The 25,929-nt window shown below is 35.7% G+C and overlaps 1 protein-coding gene across 1 annotated transcript in view; it reads left to right on the top strand.

Moving 5' to 3' along the window:
- shisa9a (shisa family member 9a) overlaps nucleotides 1–20,138 on the top strand; it is a 67,267-nt gene extending 47,129 nt beyond the window's left edge. Inside the window, 2 exon segments of the mRNA NM_001013509.1 lie at nucleotides 5,854–5,979; nucleotides 19,351–20,138. Of these exon segments, the coding sequence (NP_001013527.1) occupies nucleotides 5,854–5,979; nucleotides 19,351–19,754 (530 nt within the window). The 3' untranslated portion in view covers nucleotides 19,755–20,138.
- Nucleotides 20,139–25,929: the final 5,791 nt, after the last annotated feature.

Here is a 25,929-nt window from a genome sequence, read left to right as displayed (position 1 = left end):
ACCGCAGTGTTTTCAAAAGCAATCCAGAAAAAGAAAAGCCCTAACGGCAGCCTGATGTTTATATTTTCAAATTTGACCAAACTGTCACCAATTGTTTTCTTGTTTATTTTATTTTTTGGCTTTTGTTTTACTTGCTTTCTGGAACCTTTCTCGAGCCCTGTAGTCCCGGTCATCTTCACTCTGCGTCTCAAGTCCACTGACATACATGTCAAGCTACTGGACAAACTGGTTACAACAGAAAAGCCGTCCATATGGAGGTAAGCGGTTAGTCGGTAAGCGAGAACAGAAACGGCATCATATCGCCCCATATCTCTGATTTTAAAGATGAAATGTAGCCGTACGTGACTTTCGCTACATACTACACAATCTCCAGAAATGTATAAAGGGCCTATGTTCACATCAGCTATTGTAATCATTGGGTTGGGTTTAGGGAAGGAATTATTTCAGCGGTTTGCTAGCTATTCTCAGATTTCAGATTTAAATTTTTTTTTTAATTTGCGTTAAAGAAAAATGTATTTATTATACATTATTATATATTATATATATATATATATATTATATATTATTATATATTATTAACTTTTAGGTCATGTATAAATCTCAATTTCCAAAAATGGTTACTTATGACTGGTTTTGAGGTCTACGGTCACGCACTGTATTTGGATTAAGAAGGAGTTAAACAGGTCACACATGTGTATGTAACCTATTGTTACGAAAGGTTACATTAAAACCCATTCTTTCCTCTGCAAATTACTGACTGATTAGCATTAACAGCTAAGCAAAATTTAAACTCATAACCTCTCAGACATACACCCGTAAATCTTCCTCCGAGCCACATCAGCTCATGCTCATAATATCAATGACTGAGATCCTATAAACTGAAATCCCAGAATCGCCCCTGCAGGTCTGAATCAGATCCATGTGACAGGGATTATCCACCGTGGGCTGCGAGGGGCCGTTTTACATGGCTGTTTTTAAATCCGGTCCATCAGAGCAGATCACACTGCAGTCCGCTAATTACAAACTTGGATTTGATCCCAGCAAAACCATCTCTTTCCACAGTGGCAGATAACAATTGCTAATGAATGCGTGTGTTAATGTTTCCTCATTCAGGCTAGCAGAGATGGGGGTATTTGACAACACCAGAACAAACAACGAAAGTCCATCCTTTGCAAACACTGCGCTCGCTTAGCATGTGGGTGGTGGAAACCATACAAGAGTCTGGCTGCATGCGTTGTGAACAGAGCACGGGTGCTTGTGTTGCCATGACAAGAGCGATAGCACAAGGAGAAGATGGTGTAAAGGCAATTTGCAAGCAAACACTTGGGAGGAAGTTCTCCCAGTGGAGATGAGTCAGCTTCTTACACAAAACAAAACAAACACTAAGATACCCAGGAAATTGAATAGAACCAAGCATGGGATCACTCCCACTTATCTGCTACTTCTGTCAAATTTTCAAAAGAGTAGGCCGCAAAATCTGTGGTGTACAAAATGAACAGCATGTATGTTTAGCAGGAACGGTTTGGCCCAAAAACCAACAAATGTTTTGCAAGAAAGAGGTGTTTATGTCTCTTTTAAAGATACGTGTATATGCACTTATTGTTAGTTGCTGGAATCTGTCTTGTTTTTTGACCTTGCTGTTGGAGTCAGATACATAAAGCTATGGCTCACCACATCATCTCGACACTTACTTTCTTACTGGCACACTGGAAAGACACGCTCAGCACACTTATTAATCTCTTGCTGACCTTTGCCCTTTTCTGCTTAGAGTTTAAATTTTAAAACTGCTAATTGAATGCTAATTTAAACATTATTTAGTTAAATCTTATTTCACAAAGAACTGACAAAATACTGTATATAATAATGAAATTAATGTACATATAAATGGGTCAAGAAGATTTCAAGCAGCAATTTTTTCCCTACATTAGGATGTGGCCTAGCACATTTTGGTTGACAATCTCCTATTTATTACACATTTTACCATGATTTACAGAATACACCCACTAAAATGTAATTGAATGTAAAAGTTAATACACACACACACACACACACAAATCATTTTATGACATTAGATGAGTTATCTTAGCTCCAAAATACTAATTCAATTCCATTAATCTTTGTTTCTATAGCTCTTTGCAATGTAGATTGTGCCAAAGCAGCTTAACATACAGTAGGAGTTCTAGTTTTCAGTGTTGAAGTTCAGTTTATTTCAGTTCAGTGTGGTTTAAATTTCACTGCTGAAAGTCCAAACACTGTAGAGCAAATCCAATGATGTGCAGCTCCACAAGTCCCAACCAAGCAAGTCAGTGTCGACAGTGGCGAGGAACAAAACTTCACCAATTGACCAAAGTGAAGGAAAAAACCTTGAAAGAGAGAGAGACCAGGCTTAGTTAAGCACGACTATCTCTCCTCTGGTCAAACTCTTGTGCAGAGCTGCAGCCTAGGCACCGGAGTCTGGAGTGCATTAATTGAATATTTTAAAACTTAGCCATTATTCTTTAAACCACTATGTTTAAGCCATTTCTATGATTACAATAAAATTCAGTTTAGCATAATCATTATCCTTTTATATATTTTATTAAGTATATGTTTTTTCAAAAATGTATCTGTTAAAACATTATGTATCTGTTGGAACATAATTCCACCAATATTTTGGCGTAACATTTTTTCAAAAGAGAACATACATATAACATACAAATAATATGCTTTCTGTGTGTGTGTGTGTGTGTGTGTGTGTGTGTGTGTGTGTGTGTGTGTGTGTGTGTGTGTGTGCGTGTGTGTGTGTGTGTGTGTGTGTGCGTGTGTGTGTGTGTGTGTGTGTGTGTGTGTGTGTGTGTGTTTGTGTGTGTGTGTGTGTGTGTGTGTGTGTTTTTTTCTTTTTTTTTCTTTCTTTTTTTCGGTGCAGAAACCAAAATAAATAACTTGCCTTTGATGCAAAAACCACATTGATAAAAAGTTTTCTTTTTTGATCATTTGTTGATTTTTTAAAGGAATAAACGGAATATTAAATGAGAAAACAGTGGCCATGGCTTGTTTTTTCTACTGTGAGCTGAATGCTTGTAGTAAAGTAGGCGTTTCATTCAGAAAGATCGGGGAAAGTATTTGGGGAAAGTTATTACAACCGACTCCTGCTCACCATTTTTGTTTGTTGTCAAAACTGACAGTTGGAAAAGCGTGGTTAAATATGTTAGCCACGCCCATTTCCTAAGATATACGTTATCTGACAATTTAACTGGAAAAAAAGAAAAAAACAGGAGTCGTTTTCAGATTTCAATTAAAGATTACGAGAGCAAACATTGTTTTTCCTTAATGATGTGAGACACGGATGAATTGTTCACCACAAAACTAGCAATGTGAGCTAATAAAGTCATATGATTTGTTTTGATTTCTTGGCGACTTTAAAGGTTGACCTCCTTATTTTTATTTAATTTTTTAAGTCTCAGATTCTAGAGTTTCACACAGTTGTATCTAAGCCAAATATAGTTTTATCCCGGCAAATCATACAATAGTGGAAATATTATAATTGGTTTTTGGGGTCAATGGTCACAAATGTAAAACTCAATAAAAACTCAACACTTATTTATCCTTTGTAACAAGAATGCAATATAAATAATTTGATTATGTGAAACATTATCAAAGTTTAAAAAGACATTTCAGAAACCATATAACATGCTAATTTGCTGACAAAATTACTAAAGTAATAAAGTATTGACAAAAAAACAAAAGTATTATTATCAGTGCTAAAAACTGTTGTGTTGCTTAATATTTCTATGAAAACTACTACATTTTGTGATTCACTGATCTCAGATAAACCGAAGATTCATTTAAAAATAGTCTTTAAACAGAAGAGTACACAAGTCAAGACTTTGTTGTTTTCAGATTATAAGTGCTCACTCAAAGTGCTCAGTATCCAACTCCCTGAGTCATCCCATTATAAACATTACATAACTGAATATAGTGATGTACTTCTGGCAAATAAATAGCATTTTCCACGTGCTTAAAAAAAAAGTCAAATCTGTTATTATTTGACAAAAACATAAGCGAAAACAAGCATACCGCGCACTAATGAGTGTACAGTAGTCTATAGTGTGTTTGCGGTAATGTGTGTGATGTCTGGTGTGGAGTGAGTCACTGCGCGGCGCTTAGTACAGACGTGTGTCAGAAACCCTGCTGCAGGGCTAAGTGATTAATTAGTCACAACAGGAGCTCGACGCTGACAGCTCTGCCACGCAGGTTACACCTCTTTGATCGTCATTCACTGTTGACAATTCATCTCTATGAACCGGAGGAAGTCAAGGGAGGAAATCAATGCAACCGCTTGTATATACATACCATCGCTTATTCGTTGACTGTCACATCACAGGAGGCAGATCGGCCCTGGTTGTGACACATGCCATACACACACACACATATCAAACAGCTCATTATCAGATCTATTTCTTCTTCCGTGCACTGTATGTACAGTGCCTGATGGAAATGAGTTTTATGACCGATTTGTCATCTCGCTTTTGAATTCAAATATTCAATGGGACGCTACAGAATATAATGACGTATTTGTGCAAATCTGGTTAAATCAAATTTTACATTAGATTAGCTAAAAACCTTGCACTAGTCTAACAAAATAACTTTTTATGGTACAAAAATGAGCGCTGGAAATATAAAATGATATTTTAGATCTATTTTGGTAACGATTTAGTTTTAGCACCAATTCTCACTATTAACTAGTGGCTTATTACCTGCATATCATTAGGACATTGGCTGTTTATTAGCAGAGGTAGGTAGAGTATGCAAAATCTAGATTCAAGCAAAAGTACAAGTAATTGCATAATTTTTTACTCAAGTAAAAGTCAAAGTAACAATCTTAAAAGTTAATCGAGTAAAAGTATTTAATAAAAAGATGGCTCAAGTAAATTGTTACTAGTTACTTTTTTATTAAATATATATATATATATATATATATATATATATATATATATATATATATATATATATATATATATATATATATATATATATATATATTTAAACAATATCACACGAGTAGCATTGTGATATACCTGTACTTTATATCGCCACTGGTGGGAGGCGTGCATAGTGGCCTCATGCCTAACTCCCCATTTACACTTGGCATCAGCATCAGCACTTCCCATTTACTTTAAATGGGTGAAGTCAAGCGTTGCCGAACTAAATTGTGGATTCCTCAATCAGATCGCTTTATGCAAATACCCTAGCTCAGACAGTAAAGTCCACCGACGTACACGATGAGCTAACTAGACAAACTGGTTGCAGCAGGAAAGACCTCCACATGGATTTCACTTACCTGTTTTATAATGATTTGATCAGCTGTAGAAATACGCTGACTTTTTCTTTTTTAATATTTTGCAAACTGTAGTAAGTCTATTAATCTGCTTCACTCTATGTGGGAGGAGTAATACAGAAGGGTGAGGAGGCTGTTTGTGCGTTTGTGGATTTTTTTCAGAATATCACATGGTTATAATTTATATAATATATATTTTATATTTATAGTTTATATTTATATAATATAAATGTATCTTACAATTAAAATGTAGCGAATTAGGAGTTTATTTTGTTAGTGTTTGATTAGTTGAAAAAAATGTACACTAAAATACAATATTTTTATAATGCTAACGTGAAATTGATCAAAATAGTACTGCTCAAAGTGTGTTTATGCTGGGCACTATATGGTCTGTTTCTTTTTTGTTATTAGTGTTAAATCAGCTGACATTATGCAGCAGTAAGTATGACATATTATCAGGACTGACTAAGAAAATGCTGTAAATTAAGACAAAATCCTGATGCAACCCTTTAACAATATTTGGTTTTGTTTTGCAGAAGCCGGCCAGATAAACAACATGATGCAAACGCACCCGTATCCAGCCCTCAGCCAGCTGTCCCATGTCTATGAGCAACAGCAATCGGCAAAAGACCTCAACAAATACGCCTCTCTGAAGGCTGTGGGTAAGGATCAACTGTACTCTCCAAAGGATCATTTTTAGCATGTCAGTGTTATAGTCCCGTGTGGATCTTAAGCTGTGCAAAAGTCATAAATTATTCCTCTTATTGAATACAGCATTTACAGAAGAATATTTTACAAATGATTAATGGCTCTCGGAGTAAGAGGCTTCAATAGTAGTTTTATCACAGGATCTGGAGTATATTGAAAGAGAGCCTATGCACCTCATTTACAGTAGCTCACATAGATATGCTTGAAAGTTTAAAATGATCTGATATACACTGCCTGAACACACACTGAAAAAAATCATGTACTTTAATATTTCATTGGATTGCCTTTAGCTTTGATTAGAGCGTGCATTCACCATGGCATTATTTCAGTGGGTTTTTGCCAACCCAGGCTCATTGTAGATACGTGCCCAGGGCTACATATTTGAGAATTATGAAATACGTGGCTGGGGCTATGCCTGCTTGCAGTTTTTTTTTTCTTCTCAAATCTACTAGGCCACTGTGTACATTTTTGACAATCTAAAATATGTTACTCAGCCACATCTTCAAACCCACATATTTAAACAACACGTTTAAAAGACCCCAAACTCCTAAATCTGTACATTCAGAGCAGTTTAATTGTAAATAAATATAGTTGAAAGAGTAATAGGGAGAAAAAAATATAGGAGAAATATTGAAAAAATGGGATGATAAACATGATAAAATATGGGAGAATCCTGAGGAAAAACAGGAGGGTTGAAAGGAATGATTGTCATCTCGGAATATTCCTGTCATTAGCTATATTCAAATAGTCAGCTGACCTCATTCCTTTGACAAATAACATAACTGAACTTAAACCTGACCAACTCAACATCCCCAGATCACAGCACTTGCTCCACAGGCTTGATGGGTGCATCACTTTATTTTCCTCTTTTCTTACCCTGATGTGTCCATCACTCTGGGACAGGGTAACTCTGAACTCATAGGACCACATGACCTTCTTCCATTGCTCCTGAGTCCAATCTTTTTGCTCTTTTGAAAATTGTCGCCTTTATTTCTGTTCAGCCTCACTGATTTCTTAAGGCTACACAATGGTTTAGCACCAATCCCTTTAGTTCCCTTTGCATTGTGCATTTGAAAATGATCGTACTTTCACTATTAATCAAAGTTGTTTTTTAATGATTTGATTTTACTAGACACACATTTCTTCCTCAACTATGAAGCCTTTTACAATGGCAGATCTATCTATCTATCTATCTATCTATCTATCTATCTATCTATCTATCTATCTATCTATCTATCTATCTATCTATCTATCTATCTATCTATCTATCTGTCTATCTGTCTATCTGTCTGTCTGTCTGTCTGTCTGTCTGTCTGTCTGTCTGTCTGTCTGTCCGTCCGTCCGTCCGTCCATCCATTTATATATATAGCATGTTATAGATTTTGTTGTGGAAATTCAGGGAATTCTGAGAATTAATTTCTTATATATTTTCTTTATCATATTAGGTAGCCTACTATGTCAGGTGTGCAATCAGACACAATGTCAAAATGATAAAAAAATAAATCTTCTTTATTTTTGTCTCTTGTCAACATCTAAAAACAGATCTAAAACAGTAGGGATTAATCTAAAACAAGGTTGTATAACTCTTATTTTTATCCACAATCTTATTTTCTCTTTCTCAGATTACACCCCCTAGAGCATCTGACATCATATACCTCACTTAGGGCTTCCCCTACTGTAATACACATAAAATATGGATTGCAGTAAAACTCGTCAATGTCAGGGAAATTTGCTTGAGTTAAGCAAAATAATTTATCGATTTGACGCACATTGTAATACCAGCCATACCGTACATGTAAAGCAAAAATGTCCAGCAGCCATCATCCTTGAACCAATCTCCATCACTGTAAGCTGTTTGCTGTTCTGTCTGTTTTACTACTTCGTTTTTTTAGATGGGTGTCAAACGTTCAAAACGCACAACAGGATGTCTAATTGCATCTTTGCATTAATGTTTACATGCAAATCATTTGTGCATCACCTGTGTCTGCTTACTGCACAGGCTGCATTTATACATGATCAATCTAGTGTGCAACTTTAGCAAAACTGTTACTAAAAATAGTTTTAAATTTGGTTTTGTAGTTCAGGCTCAAATTCATTTTTTTGTGGTTTAAGTTCATTTGATTGACTATATGAAATCAGTGGACATTATTGATGCATTTATTGGGTAAAATTGCTACTTTTTACTGTCATTCAATATGTTTTTGGTCATTATCAATGCATTGTCATTTTAATTGAGCGTAATAAGCGTGGCAAAAAAAGACAGAGCACCAAATGATCGCAGCACTGCTGCTTCAGTTCTATAGGCTCCACGCAGCTGCACTGCTACTACCTGTGGTACGAAAACTACAACCTGTTAGCATTTGACAAAAATGCACTGCTTACGCTCTGCTTGCATGTACAGTGACAAAAAAGGCTTGATGGATGCCCACTATCCTTCTACTTTTTAGAAATGTGTTGGACAGTTAACCTAATTTTAATCGTTTCAGGAATCTGCTTACATGCTTTCTTTGTTTGATGTATGCCAATACTTTTACCCTTTTAAATCACAGGATTTGTCTTCTGACGTGTTTTATATATATATATATATATATATATATATATATATATATATATATATATATATATATATATATATATATATATATATATATATATTTTTTTTTTATTATTAGAAGCTGCTGTCTCATCATAAAATGCATTGTGTTAGATTTGTACTTTAATGACAAACAAAATGTTTAATATAAAGTCAGAATATGGCAGATGGTTGAGAACCACTGCTGTAGTGTATTGTATGCTGAATTCAATTGCTGCCTCTTTCCCATGCCACTGTTTGGCAACTGTGCGTGTGTCCATACCTTTGATGTACTGCCAGTCTCTGTTCAGGATTAATTTGTTTATGGAAATTTGTGTTATGTGCCTGCAGTATCACAAACAAAGCATCAAAACGCCAGATTTCCTGAAAAAAAAAAAAAAAAACTTTGAATATCTCTTTGCAATGGATTGGAGGACAAAAGCAGCACTTTAATTGACTCCAAATTATTTTGCAATTAGTTTGCAATGGTTTAATTAATGCACATTAAACTCAGTGTACAAGGTTTCTGTGCATGACATCTTATTAAGATACAAATATAAAAAACACTTGAAACTTCTGTGCGCGACGACCATTAGGATTAAATAACTTGTTGCCTGTTGAAACATGCACTATTCATTTATGCAGCAATTATCCTCTTACCTATTTGCTTATTTCCAGGAGGTGACTTTTTTCTTTTATTTTGGAAAGGCAGTATATATCACCAGCCACTTTATTAACATACAGTGCTAGCACCAGGTTGGTTCTCCTGCTTTCCTCAGGACTGCTTTAATTCTTCATGGCACTTATTCAACAGGATGCTTGAAAAATCCTCAGAGATTTTGGTCCATATTTATTTACAGCATATTAGTTGACTGTACATCCATTAAGCAAATCTCTTATTCAACAAGATCCCGAAGTTGCTCTGTTGAACTGAGATCTGCTGACTGTGGAGATTTGAGTATAGTGCATGGACGGCAATATTAAAAAAAAAACAGTTTGATATGATTTGAGTATAATATCTGACTTGAGGTAAATGGTCATAAATGGATGGACATGATTAGTAAGTAGGCTGTGGTGTTTAATCAATGCGCAGTTGTGATTCAGGGGCCAGAAATGTGCGAAGAAAATCCCTTCCATATACATTCACCACCAGCAGCCTCAACGGTGAATACAAGGCTGGGGAAGTCATGATTTCATGTTGTTTACAGAAAATTTTGACTCTACCATCTCAGTGTTGCAGCAAACGTTAAGACTCATCAGATTAGACAACCTTTTTCCAGTCTTGTCTTATCTGTTGTCTAGTTTTGGTGAGCCTGTGTGAATTGTAGTCTCAGTTTGCAGCTCTTAGCTTACAGGAGTGTCAGTGGTGTGATCTTCTGCTGATCAGCTGCTGATGTTGAATGTGTTGTGCATTCAGAGATGCTCTTCTGCACACCTTGGTTGTAGCAAATTATTTCAGTTACTGTTGCCTTTTTATCTTGAACTTGAAACATCTTTCTGAAAGACTCTGACTAGCCCATCTGCCAGCAACACACATCCCATGTTTAAAGTTACAGTACTTACAGTAAATAACTTTTTTTTTCCATTCCGATGCTCAATTTGAGCACCAGTTCCTCGAAACCTGTATACTAAGTATGTTTGTTCTGTTAAACATAAAAGATATTTTGTAAAATGTTGGTAGATAGTAGCACTTTTACTTTGACAATTGTAAAGCTTTATAATTCATAAAGCTTTATAAAGCTTTATAATCAAACATCAGCTAAGTGTGAACTCTTGAATTTGTATTTCTGTGGTATATATTGCAATTTGAATACAATTTCACCAGATGATTTAAATCTTAAACAATACATAACAAATAAATTATAAGCATAGATAAATAAAATGTTTTAAAAATTAAAGTGAACTATAGTATTTAAATATTCACTATTTAGGTGCATTAGGTATATTGAATAATCAACCCTGCATAATCTTTATTCATTTTCTTGTCGGCTTAGTCCCTTTATTAATCTGGGGTCGCCACAGCAGAATGAACTGCCAACTTATCCAGCAAGTTTTTACGCAGCGGATGCTCTTCCAGCCGCAACCCATCTCTGGGAAACATCCACACACACATTCACTACGGACAATTTAGCCTGCCCAATTCACCTGTATCGCATGACTTTGGACTGTGGGGGAAACCGGAGCACCCGGAGGAAACTTACGCGAAGGCAGGGAGAACATGCAAACTCCACACAGAAATGCCAACTGAGCCGAGGTTCTAACCAGCGACCCAGCGACCTTCTTGCTGTGAGGCGACAGCACTACCTACTGCTCCACTGCCTAGCCACATGCATCAATTGCTTTCATACAACTCTCTGCTGTTTATAACATTATCATTCGCTTATGCCATGTCAGACAAAACTTGTGAATGCTGAATAGTCATTCCATATAAAACTAATAGTCCTCATTTCATTACATGAGTCAATACATACAAAAATATTAAACTAGTTGTCAAAATCTGTCAAGCAAAGTTTATAAAACAAATTTAAATCTTTATTTTCTTAAAAAAGTCTTTAAAATTGAACAATTTGATGAATGATTTACAAACCTGTGTATGTTGTAGGTTCAGTTCCAATATGTACTGCAATATTGTGTACAGTTGTGCACAGCTCTACCCAAAGGGAGTTTATGTTTGTTGTAAATAAGGGTGAGTTTATTCTTTTGCACAATGCTGGGAATAAATTAGAATTGCAAACAGCATCTGCAGTAAAAATGTGAAACATACATATTCAGTGTCTTGTACTCAGATACCTAACTAAGCAGTGATATCCAACTTTACTGTAGTTTTCAAATGACTGTGCAAACAGTATATAGTGCTGTCTTGAGCATTTTCAGGACGTGTCACCAAAATCAGACTTTTTTTGCATTGAAAAAAAATGTAGAGAGTAAACTGTCATAATGAAAACATGACTAAGGCAATTGACCATCTTGTTCATAAACAATGTTGTCAGGACTTTTCATTTTGATGATACTGACACTTTGATTGACATGAATACTTGCTTTTGAGGAATGAACTATCCATTATCAGCATGTGACGCGCTTTTGCAGGTTATCAGCTAGTATTTGCAGTTTGTACTAATTGTTTTGAGAAATGCATTAACTGTTGTGCAAAAATGCACTAGTGTTGTGAGAAACGCACCAAAGCGACTGAGAAAAACGGTAAAGTTACACAAGTTTCTTGTGACCAAAATTTGAAATATTGAAATGTTCACATAGTCACAGGTCTTAAAAGAGCCAGTGTACAACAAGAACAAAATGTAATCACTATTTACTCACACTTCACTTGTTCAATACTATAGAAGTCATTAAAGTTTTTCTCAGTCGCTTTGGTGCGTTTCTCACAACACCAGTGCATTTCTGCACAACAGTTAATGCATTTCTCTAAACAATTAGTAAAAATTGCAAATACTAGCTGATAACCTGCAAAATTATATAAGTTTATAATATAAACTATATATATAGCAAACATACATGTATGTGCATATATATGCTCTAACAAGCGTAGCAGTTTATCGATCTGGAAGATTAGCATCAATGCTCATGCAGTGCATTATGCTCAACTTCCATATGAATAAACTGGAAAAACACTCGCTCTGCTGCACTTGCGATGTGCCAGTGGAAATGCACCTTTAGTTGCTTCAGGTTTCCTAGAGAAGTCATTATTGATTTATGACCTTTTTTGAAATGCACATTTTTTCTGGCCTCCACCTCTGGCAGCAAAACCTGATGCTCATTATCATTAAAGTTCTTTGTCTTTTGTTTCACTGCCATAATTTTCTTTTTTCTTTCTTTTTTTTTCTTTTTTTTGGAACACTGTAACTTTAAAGAAAACACTTATATGGTTTTGGCATTTTTATGCAAATTTCTAACCTTGTGCACGTGGGCACTCAATTAGAGGACTCCATTTAATAACAGAAGAACAAATTTAAAGGTGCAGCAGGTGATCTGCCAAAATGCTAAGCATTAGCATAATAGCTTTGGAAACGCAGCCCCTCCCCTGCTATCCAAAGCCACTCGTCCTGAAATCATGATCGTGCAACATAAAGATGACAGTAGAAAATCCAGATCATATCATTGGCCAGTTAGAAAACTTTATATCACTTTAAAATACTAGAATTCCAAATAAAAAACGATTATATCTAGCATATTTTCAGTTGTGTTGCAAGCAAAACTTGTCATAATGTGCAATAAAAGTATTGTTGATAGTTTTCATCCAAAAATCTGAATTAACTTTATGCACAAAATGGGAATATCGTATAAAAAACATGTGAATAAAGCAGTGTTTCCAATCTAATGAGTCAAAGAGAACAAAATTCTCACTTCCTGATTAACTGTCGCCAAATATTAACAGTAAAAACAGAATTTTCTGCGGTAGGAGAAGCTGCGTGAATCTTTTCCTTATTTAATAAATGACCTGCACCTCAGAAGATGATGGCACGGCAGAATAAACACGTGGTGGCGTTCAAAGGTGTGAGACACGGAGCACAGACGCTCTTGACAGTTCTGGAAGTCATTAATAATATAATAACTCTAATACTGAAACAATAAGGCGTTTTAGAATGACCAAAATAACATTTCAGATGTTTTACAATGTGCTCAGTCTGTTGGTTTGTTCATTCACACACATTTTATCATTACATGATCTCTTATAACAAAATCACCGAAAAATCAACTGGAATTTGTTCAGTAAAAGTGTTTCCATTGTTATTTATGCGCATCTTTTCTTATCAAATAAAAAGTTTATCCTATTCAGTTATCTGCATAAGTTTTATATGCCCAATTTTAAAATATATGCGCATCATGGCATTTCCATTAACATATTTTTGATGCACACGTCCAAAATGTGCATTGCTGGATGGAAATGTACTGTAGTAACAGTCTTAAGCCGCCTTTCCACGGCATACGACAAGCGACAGAACGAAAGTCATTAATTTCCAATGGAGAGAAGTCCGGGAGCTTACGTTTATCTCCGTATGCGGAAAATTCTGATACAATTTGAGCTGTGGATCCGTTAAAATATTTGAACTCCTTCAACTAGACCATATGCGACCGTCTGACTGGATGTGCTGTATTCCAGTGTTGTCCAAGCAGGTCCGTGTGCGCGAGATGATAAATAGTAGTTTTTTATTTATTTATTTTTTTTAATAAAAAATTTTCATTTATTTATTTTTTTATTAAAAATTTATTATTATTTTGTTTTTGAATATATATATATATATATATATATATATATATATATATATATATATATATATATATATATATATATATATATATATATATATATATATATAAAATTCTATTCATGACTAAGTAACAAAAAACAGTTTTTAATGCTGTTTCCATATTCTCTCCAAAACATTTTAACGGTCTATTAGTTTCTAGTATTCGTTAATTCATTCAACCAAGGTGAACGCACAGAGAATAAAGGGGTTTTTTTTTGCTCTTCTTTATTTCGTACACCATGAGAATCAGCTTCTCTCCCATGGTGCACGACAACACTGAAAATTCTGTGCGACTGCCACAAGGGGGCATATTCGGACGGTCGTGTCCAAATGTTGTGTGTAGTAGAAAGGCGGCTTTACAAACTTAAAGTGAGTACTGTATGCTTTGTGGTTGGCGGGCGGGGTGCAGAAATTATGCTTATTACTAAGCTATACTTACATGTGGAAGATTTGAGTGTGTGAACAACACTTCTGTGCATATAACTCATTCGTAACACAACAAAATCTACATCAGCTTTGCGCAACGAAAAAAAGTTTTAAAACATGACATTACCTGCCTAAAAGAAATACTTCAGCCATGTGTCAGCAATCTGTTTTGCATCCAGTGTGCAAAAGTAACTCCAATATTCATTCAGAATTTTAAAAAGTTTTGGTTCAGCATTTGTTTTTACTGCTGTCACTCTCGCGGATCTGCATGAACAGAGGTGCACAGATGTACATTTGCTGACAGACAGTTTGGGCTACATATAAGAATTATGGGAATTGTTGGCCATACAAATTTTAATTGGATGAACATTTTTTTTTAGTCTTTTGTCTTACCCAGAATATAAAAATACATATAAATACATTAAAACCATTTACTTTATTCATTACTGTTGGGATGTAAAGAGACTTTCAACCAGCATAACAAAAAATGTTTTTTAAGACAATAAAACACCTACTGCAAATTTAATAACAAGCACAGGTGTAATGATTTAGGTGGAAAGCTTTTTTGTGAGTAATTCTAATGTGTGTATAAATGTATGCAGTTATTATTACTCAGCTTAAACAATGTTAGCGATTGAAATCCATTGTTCTCGCCTGAGGTTTTCTCTATCACCATGACATTACACCTAAAGAGACACTTGCTGATGCATGTCCGTCTGTGAAATCACCTTAAGCTCCTTTCCTTTCTCTACCAAAACTGTAAATGCTTTAATTCCCCCTCACCATAGATGAAATACAGTGTGATATCATCGAGCTGAGAAAACTGACCCTCTGGCGTCACAGTTATTTAATTGCCTCCTCCATGAGAATTCCCAAAGGTGCAGATTTGTTCGAGCCGATAAGTCCCAATTCTGCAAATCAATACTTCTCTCTCTAAGGTCAGAGAATTGGATTTCCACCCGACATTGAGAAGTAGAGCTTCTAATAAAGGCTTGTACCAGAATATCCTCCTACCAAAACCCTGACACCAACTCCGTGCTTGGAGTTTGGGAGATGGTAGATATTTGAACTCTGTCTGGGGCCACAAGTTACAAAACCACAATTCATCTTGATTATGGCTCTTGAGGATGTGCACTGTTGAGCACTGTAATTGATTCACCCGTCTGTAGTGATGATCCGTGTATATGATACGGAGGGGAAAAAAAATGTCCACCGTGCGACGTCTTCGTCTTCTCCCACAGGGGCAGACGAGCGATAAATAAGATTTATCATCTCACCACAGACCAAACTCATCTTAAGCGTGAAAAGTTTATCTTCAAGGTCGTCAAAGCAGTCGACCGTCAAAAGCAGACTGAGGAAGTCACACTAGGATGCCCGGTACTTCAAGAGTAATGATTCCCTTATAAACATGAATCACCTGGTAAAAAGACAGATCTCCCAGAGGAAAACCACAATGGCCACAGATTCAGAGGCTTAACTGCTTGTGTGCTGAACTCAGTCAGTCAGCTGATATTTGTTTCTGTAAGAAAAGGTTAATGGGAGGCTGACCTTACTATTGTAATGTGTGGCAACTGTATTGAGTAGCTTTGTCTGGATGATTATTATCAGTAAATATTGTGACGCTAGCTTGAAATGGAATCAATTTTCTACATGAATGTTATTGATCTCATTGGGTATGATTCATCCCACTCAAGGCAAAAACAATGAACTTCGACTGAATCAATAGAATTCTCTTTGGTGACATATAATGTGCTTTTACCAATCAGTTTGTTCAATAAAACCAGTGGTAAGTAAATAGTCTCCGTAAATGGTAAACTACAACTTAAAAATAATTGTTAAAAACTTTTATTATTCACATTATGACTTAATATTTAAGTTGAATAAATTCACAAATGTAAAGTTTTGTATGGTATTATTTAAATACAAAAAAAAAATAAAACAAATAATCATGATATTGTGTGTTGTGTGTATATATATGAGCAATATAACACTCTTAGCAGTGTGCTATGGCTGTATATCAGCACTAGTGGAAGGCGTGCGTTGCCTTAGCACCCCACTAATGCTGATATAAAGCCATAGCACACTGCTAAGAGTGTGATATTGCGTTTATACAACAGTTCGACGGCACAATCGTGTACATATAAAAGAAAATCAAACACAGAGATTCTAAACCATTTTGTATTAGGAACTACTTTCTTCCGGCTCTGGTGCTCACATTTTAAGATTATAAGGCTGAACATGACATGAAATGCCTTCCGTCTACAGAGATTTCTCACCAGACTTCTGTTGTGTTTGCGATAAGGAGGGGCAAGGCTGAATCCGGCTTCTTATTCGCAGCTTCTTATTAACTCAATCCGGTCCACCTTAAAAACCACAAGGCTTCAGTTTTTCAGCTTTTTAATTTGCGCTCAAGAGAACACACTGAGCAAGGGTTTATTATGCGGTTCTGGCACCATTTTGTGGATAGACAACGTCAACAGTCTTTGGCCGCCGCCGAGCTCTCAAAAATTGTAAAAATTTTAAAATAGGCACTATTCTTACAAATAAACTGCATAGTTTCAATCTAAACAACTACAACCTCGACTAAAAAAGCCTCAAATGTATATTTGGTTGCCTGACAGCAGTAATATTTGTCAAACTGTAGTGTCTGCTTGTTGCTGGCTGTAAGCGGATTAATACACAAAGGGTAAAGAGGCTGTACGGATGCTGATATTACTTAAATATATCATGATTATCAGCCAATCAGATTCGAGATCCAGACAGAACTTTTTTTTTAACAACATGATTGTAGAATTTGCCATGTGTGTTTGATATGTTCAATACAATTCAGCTTTATTTCTATAGCACTTTTACAATGGAGATTTTGTCAAAGCAGTTAACATAGAAGTTCTAGTAAACTGAAACTGTGGCAATTCAGATTTTTAGAGTTGAAGTTCAGTTTAGTTCAGTTCAGTGTGTTTTAAATTTCACTGCCAAAAGTCTAAACACTGAAGAGCCAATCCATTACAGCACAGCTCCACAATTCTCAAACCAAGCAAGCCTGTGGCGAAAATGGTGAAGAACAAAACTTCCCCAATTAACCAAAGTGAAGGAAAAAACTTCAAGAGAGACCAGGCTCAGTTGGGCATGACCTTTTCTCTTCTGGCCAAACTTGTTGTGGATATGTCTTCTCTGTTGTTTGTAATGTGAAGTCAATTCACACTTTGCTGATGAAGTGTAAGCAAACACTTGAGTAACAACAACACTACCACATATTCACCATTGTTGTGTGGTTGACCGTGTTAATCTACACCTCCCATGTCCCAAGCACGTTTAAAACATCATAATTTTCAAAGTCCCAAAAACACAGTTGCCATGTGCCAAAGAACAGAAGAAATCAATTAAAACAGAATTGTTTTTAGTAGAAAAAGTAGTCACATATAACAATTTGGTAACACTTTATAATAACTACACACTATGAATCATTTATTAAGCATTATCAAATAATAAATTCATTATCTGTAAAGCATTAACTCTACATTATTAGTCGTTAGTAAGCTGTTTATAACTGCAGCTACAAATGCTCTATTCTTGACTTACAACCACATTTATAATGTGCTTAGTAATTGTACTTTCATACTTTGTTAACGATTAATTGTTAATGACTAAATTAAGTATTGCATCATTTACGAACCAGCTATTTAAGCATATTTGTTTCTTTAAAGATAATTCAGAATTTGCTAGTAAATGACTAATAAACTATTGAAATCAACGGTTATATATCTTATTATTCAGGCATATAGTAATGCTTACTTTTTATGTAAATAAACGCTTTATTGACTTAACTTCATCCAGTTTTGTGACCTAATCTAAAGTGAGGAGTATTTGTGCTTTAAAAATCCCTTATAAAGGCTAAGACGTGTCACTTTTGTAGTTTTAAATGAGGAACAGAGTAATGGTCAATATGGCAAATTAACGGCATTACTACAGAATGACAGATCTTTAGGAAGGGGCTTGGACCAGACGTGAGTTTCTACAGATTTTGTGTGATTAAAATGTTTAGAAATGAAACTAAAGACACAGTTGTTGTTTAATTTTATTGGTAATTCATAATATGAAATTTAATCAAAAGCTTGGCAAGCAATTTTGGAGAATTTGTGTTTCCCCTTTCAAACAGAATCCCCGAGAGACGTTTCAAAGATGGCTGCTGAGTGAAATGACTTTCCTTAAAGGGACTTTGTTTATAGAGGCTTTGAGAACATATGAGCGAAGAAACATGATAGTTAATGCAGCTCCAGTTGATCATAAGCATGTGATCCTCTCAAAACTAGTTTATACATAAACTTCATTTATTCATTTTCTTTTTGGCTTAGTCCCTTTATTAATCAGGGGTGGCCAGAGCGGAATGAACCTCCAACTTATCCAGCATATGTTTTATACATTGGATGCCCTTCCAGCTGCAACCAAACACTGGGAAACACCCATACACTCTTTCATACACATACACTACAGACAATTTAGCATTCAATTCACCTACAGCACATGCCTTTGGACTGTGAGGGAAACCAGACCACTTGGAGGAAACCCACGCTAACACAGGGAGAACATTCAAACTTTACACAGAAATGCCAACTGGCCCAGCAAGGGCTCAAATCAGTGACCTTATTGTTGTGAAAGGATTGTGCTGCCCACTGCGCCACTGTAAATAAACTCCACATAATTTATATATAGTTGTATGATTTATAAATAGATCTATGTTATATATAGTGAAAACAATTTTGACAAAAAATAGCCATTACCATTGGCACACAGTGTCCCACCTTTTCCACAGAAAGCAACTGAAAAAAAGTGTTAAATTAGCTGTGCCAAAGCATATATTTAAATCTTCATTCAAGATTAGGAAAATCTCTCCTGCTCCTTCTTCAGCATCTCTCTGTAATGGGTGATTTTTGTCGGCTAATTTCATGTAATCCTTTCTGAACAGGGCAGATCCAGCTCTTTCATCTTGAGAAAAATTCAATTTCTCATTAAATATACCAATTTCATTCGACTAATCTCACTGTTCTTCTCTATTTTTCCATCAGCCGCCAAAGCCAACGGTGATTTCCTCAACAAGCAGCATCGCCACCTGGTTGAACTTGCGGCTAAAGGTAACCTGCCGCTTCATCCAATCCGAATGGAGCACGTGGAGCCCACTGCGACTTACGTCACAGAGGTCCCATGCATCAAACAAAACGGACAGAAGCCCAAAAGCATTAAAGCCAACGTTTCCCATCCCGCGATGGCCTACAGCTCCAATACCATCGCAAATCCAGGCATGCTGAGGAGCTGGGAGGCCGCAGAGACTGCAGGCCGACGCAAAACCTACAACCCCAGGAAGATGTGCATGGTGGAGCAGGTCAACGAGCTACACACTGCCCGCAGTCATCACTACTTACCCACGCAACCCTACTTTGTAACCAACAGTAAGACTGAAGTGACTGTTTAAGAAGCAGCTGAGAGCGGGAAGTGAAATCCTGTCACGAAAGGACTCTCCACACTGCCCCTAGTGGACTGGAGGAACATCAGGGGTGAGCATGTCATGCCCTCTCGATAACATGAGGGACACTCAAAGCGTTCGCCACTATTTATATCCACTGTAACAATGATGTGTTTGTGTTCCGTCAATGAAAAGGTTACAGAAAACTGATGTAAAGAATTGGCACTGGAAAAAGATTCAGATCAATAGCAATAAGATCTAAGAGAACGGCTTCGGTTAGATGAGACATTACAGAAATGAAACATACCGTATTATTGATTCCTAGTTATTAAAGGGCTGGTGTGGAGTATAAAACACAGGGTGATCCTCTTATGTGAAATAAAATACAGAAAACTTTGGCACCGATTTGAGGGAGAGTGGAATCGAGGCCGTGCCTTTTGTTTTGTCATTATAACTAAATAACCGAACGCTCGAAATATGGAGTCACATGTGCTGAATATTTCATGCGAAAGTAGCATTGTCATGCCATGAGCAACACTGTTAAACAACATGGACATTTGGGCACAACTTTTAAAAATACGTGTTTGGTCTCCTTCTTTTGGCGTTCTTTTTTTACGTGTACTCTCAAACGCATACGAGCATGTTGAAATATTTGTTAAAATGTCATCAGTAGGTGTATCTGCTGCCACATGTAAGGTTTTTTGCACTTTTTACAAATGTGTCGTATGGAAGGTACGTTTTATTGATTTAATTATTTCTTTTGTCCCAAACAGATGCGACCATAAGCGTATATTTATACCATTGCCAGTATATGTATGCAGATTATACAGTACATTGTGCCAAGAAGTAGCTGGTTAAAGTTATTGTGTTCAGCAATTATTTATTAAAATATATTTATTTATTTTGTTTCGTTCAGTAGTAGGTTTGAGAGAAAATGTTTCTGTTGCTACATCATTATCTAATGAAGTGATTAGTTCTGGAGATGAAGATGTACTTTAAACTGGAATTAAATAAGCTTTTTCTTTCCTCATTCTCTTCATCTGTATTATTTTTTGTGTTTCTTCTCCTTTGTTGTGTTTGATGCTAACAGGATGTTCCAAGTTTTCACAAACAGGTCGATGAACTTGGTTGTATCCAATTGAGTCAATTCAGCAATGCGGAAACCTGGAAATATCAGCACGAAGAACACGACCTGCTGCTGCACTTTACTCTGATTGCAGATAAACCAGATCATGTGGAATAACTTTAGTCTTGGATGGATCCTGTCAACCTCACACCTGCTAAAAAAAAAAAATCTGTGTGCTCCATGCTTTCCAATTACTCCATGACATGTTGTGTGCATGAGCAGTAAGCAGAGCTGTAGATGCTTGATAATGCATATGGTATTTAAAAGTTGCAGATTTATTCATGACACTACTGTAACTGCCATAGGGAGTTATTTGAGGAGACAATACGGCCACTAATATCCCCCCAGTAATAACAAATGGACAACTCCCCCTCACAATTTGATGATATTCACATGTTTTTGCTCATTTGCACTTTTATTTATATATTTTTATTATAATTCTTTATGTTCAAAATAGTCATGAAAACTTGATTACAATTTTAGTTGAATCTATTTCAATTTATATGTCTTTCATCACAAGAAACAGTAAAACTTTGTCAAAAATCTGTCATAAACATGACTGTCATGAAGCCATTACAATTGTGTCATTCATATTTTGCTGATCCCTTATTTATTGGAAAGGGTTAACTTTTTCCATTAAAATTTCCCTTTACAAGTGTCAATACTGTAAAATAATAATTCTATAACACCATTATTAATATTTATTGACATTTCAATTTGTACCTTTTGTCACTTGTAGTTGAGGTCAAGAAAAATATTAATGTTGCTGTTATAAAATTCATAACATGACTATAATGTCTTCATGACAATAATTTTTATGGCAGATTTATGACAAGTTGGCATGTATTTGTTTATGTCAAATTCATTCATAAATTTTCCTTAGGTTTAGTCTTTATTTCAGAGGTCGCCTCAGCGGAATGAACCACCAATTATTCTAGCAAATGTTTTATGCAGCAGATGCCCTTCCAGCTGCAACCCAGTACTGGGAAATATCCATACACACTCATTTACACACACACACACACACACACACACACACACACACACACTCATGCCAATTAAGTTTTTTCAATTCACCTATAGTGAATGTTTTTGGGCGTGGGGGAAACCAAAGCTCCCGGAGGAAACCTATGCGAACAAGGGGAGAACATGCAAACTCTACAAAGAAATGCCAACTGACCCAGCCGGGACGCAAACCAGAGACCCCCACTTCAGTAATATGCACTGCATTGTGGATCATTTTAAAACGTTTACAGTAACTGACTGTAATTAGGAATTTGCAGTATTCTACTGTACTCAAATTAATCAAGTACTGCTACGGTAGTTGAAAACAAAAATAAAAAAGAGAAAAATGGAATTAACTAAATTTAATAGTAAATACTCAAGGTATAGTAGATACATAAGGTTTTGTGCTGCTAGTGTAAAATAAACAAATTACTGTAAATAAATTACAGTAAAACTACAGTAAAAACTGTCATATTGTAAAATTGAAATGTGGTATAGGGCATTTTAGCATAAAAAGAAGTAGTGGTAAGGGTATTTTACTGTAAAATGAACTTGCGGTAGGGCCTTGCTACTGTAAACACATTTACAGATAAGTTACTATAAAGGGACAGTTACTGTAACTTGCTGGCAACAATGCAGCAAGTAAGATACCACAAAAATACAATAAAATGTCTTAAGGCTCAAACACACCGGGGCGCTTTTCGTTTGCGTTTATCGTTGGTGTTTATCGTCAGCCTTTTTCAAGACGTTTTTCCGGATTCACACCCAATCAATTTTCACTAGCGTCGAACTGAAGAGTATGCAAAATCACTCGAGGTTAGATGGTGCTACACAACTTTAAGCTTCTCAAACCCGCTTGTAACACAGAAGAAGAGGAAGAAGACAAAGTTGACACGCTTGATGTTATGGATGGTTTAGCAGCTCCATATCTTGTGATGAAAAAATGATTATTGTTCACCAGAGCAATAAGCAGCCTGCCGAAAACACTAACCAATTGACACACACATGCAAATTCTCTCAATACATGCAAAAAAAGAAATGTGCTTAATAGAGTGCTGATGTATTGGTGTTGACAGCTTCCTGTTTATACCAAAAACTGAACAATTAAAAAAAATTATAAAAATTAAAGTCTCTTAGATCTCTGAAAACATTGATGACTTTAAACAGGAAGGAGCCAGGAACATTAATTTATGGCAGGGGTTCTTAAAGTCTGAATTTAAACATCCACATTTGAATTTTCATAAATGTCATGCACATAAATCAGGAAAATTATAGAATTTTGGTATTAAAAACTAACAATGTTATAAGTTTTCTTTTTTCATTTTTAAAGTAGTCAATCCACTTGTTTAACCCCTCACACACAATTAGTGGTCTTGAATTATGAAGTTGTGTCTGGAATGAATTCTCTTGCTCTGAGGTAAAAGTGCTAACCACTGAGCCACCTTGCTGCCTTTATGTCAAATTGTCATAACAAATATATTTCAAACAAGGTCATCTTTGCATTTAAAATAACATAACTGAGTTTAGGACACTTAATGACAGCTGCCGTAAGCATGTATAAAATCTTGTGTAAATCATGATTATAAAGGTTTCATGACAGTCTTACGAACAACCCCTTCAAGCAAAGTGTTTCCAAACAAGCTCATGTAAAACATCACATTGAAACTTGTATAACTTAAAAATAGACAGAGTTATTAATGTAAAAGAAACAGAAATGTTCTGTGTATTTTAAAGATATTTACAGTGTTGATGAAGTAGTTTTATCTTTGATTCTTCTAACATGCTATGGATGTACATTTTCCTTCCTATGTGAATACAAAAGTACAGAGTATAACAGTCGCCTAAAAGCATTTCAATACTCCATAACACACCAATTTCTGAGGTCCATCAAAGGGTGCGGCGGTGTTTTGTTAGAAATAGCCAGGGAACAGGCAGCAAGTCTTTCATCTGCTGCAATTCGGAAGAAGTCCCAGATGAGGAGCAGGGACGGGAAAGGCTCTGATTGATTTGATTCAGGCACTTTGAGCAAGAATAAGTCAGCTAATCCAATCCTCAGCTGCACACATTCACCTCTGAACAGGTGCCTGGAAACAGCCAGCGATTGAATGAGCCCGTTTCTGTGGGGGCCTTGTTGAGCTGCCAGAAATCAAAGTTCTGCTCGGCAAATTAAGATCGAGGGTACGGGTGACCTAGTTAACCGAATCACCATCGGCCTGTTCGGCATACAGAGGCGATGTATTTGGAGAGCGGGTGATCGACTGCATTTATTTGTTGAGGGCCCATGCAGGCTGAGCGTGAATTCTTTTTCAATGGCTTCTAGGTCTGCATGAACTGGAGAGAAATAACAAAAAAAAGTTCTCCTCAGAAAACAAATTCTATATTGCTCTATATACTGTAGGTGTTGTACAGTGCAGTACTATAATTTATGCCAGACGGCCCCATTAAATAAGACATATTTACCAAAAAAAAAAAGCAGAAAATGCAACGCAATCTCAAGCAATTCATAACTTTTTGATTTAGTTGCTAATTACTATTCATTTGTTTGACCTCATACAATTTACTACAGTTTGCTCACCACTGAATGAAGGGTAGGTCTAGGGGTGGAGTTTGGGGGCATGCTTCCTTTTAAAGGTTGTACATTCTCATATGAAATAAATTCTATTAATTTGTACAAATAAGCCACCATTTCTGACAATATGTAAAATTCCTCGCCAGAGTGGTCTATAAAATCTGTAAATGTTCTTTTCTATTGACTATGAAACATTATTTGTTTGCTTTACAGTGATTTTAAATCAGAAAGAGAATACACACTCTCTAAACGGCTGTCTTGTTTTCAACCAAATTTGAGTAAAATGTGGACAAAACTAACAGATGAGTTAAATTTTTACATTTAATTTTAAATCACAGTGGTTGTGGTTTTCACTGGGCACAGTTAGACTTTGCTGCAGTTTTACAGTTATTTACTGCAAAAACACCCAGTAAAATACCACATACATTCTTTACAGTTCACTACAGTAATATGTACTGCATGTCATTTTAAACCTTTTACAGTAACTTACTGGAATTAGGAATTTGTGGTATTTTACTGTAATCAAAGTAATTAGGTACTGCTACCGTAGTTGAAGACAAAACTAAGAAAGTTAAGGAAAATGTTGTCATTTGTTTGGAATTAAGTTCAAAAGTAAATACTAAAAATAAAGGTTTTGTGCTGCTAGTGTAAAATGTAAATAAATTACAGTAAAACTACAGCAAAACCTGTCATAAAACTGAAATGTGGTAAATGGCGTTTTTAACATAAAAAGAAGTAGTGGTGAGGCTATTTTACTGTAAAATTAAATTGTGGTAGGGACCTGCTACTGTAAGCACATTTACAGGTCAATTACTGTTAAGGGGCAGTTGCGGTAAATTGCTGGCAACAGTGCTGTCAGTGAGTAACCATGTTAATACAATAAAATGTATAACAGTGACTATGCTTACATGGACATCAGTATTCAAATTATTTGCATTAATCTTAATAAGACAACAATATGATTAAGGTGTTTATATGAATAGCTTTTTGAATGTTCCTTTTATGATCCAGTTTTACATGTTATAGCTAGGCCCACACGTAATCTGCGCGCACAGAATTCTGCAGATTTTCCACAGAATTTCTGCAGAATTCCGCAGATTTCTGCAGATTTTTAGCCCATCATTAATTCTGTTTATTTAAATGAGTAAATGTGTAAATCTGAATTTATTAAGTTTTTATTCAGTAATTTACAACTTTTTATTTCATATATTATGGTTTTAGTTATGACACTCTGCTGGATACTTCCAAAATAATTACGCAGATATCCGCAGATTTATACCAAAATTTTCTGCAGAAATAGCAAAAAACGTCCGCAGATTCCGTCTGGCCCTAGTTATAGCACATAGATCAATTAACATCGTGTCACCACGCTATCCATGTTTTCTCCAGAGTTTCATGTAATTTTGATGGTTCATTTTTGATTTGTCGGCTTTAACTGCAGTTTGACACTTTCATTTTCATTCAGGAACGTTTCATGCATTCCA

The sequence above is a fragment of the Danio rerio genome, chromosome 12 (genome assembly GCF_052040795.2).
Source record: "Danio rerio strain M-AB ecotype USA chromosome 12, GRCz13ab, whole genome shotgun sequence".
In the NCBI taxonomy this organism is placed as follows: domain Eukaryota; kingdom Metazoa; phylum Chordata; class Actinopteri; order Cypriniformes; family Danionidae; genus Danio; species Danio rerio.
Note: the sequence above shows the minus strand (reverse complement) of the source record. Positions and strands in the feature narration are given on the sequence as shown.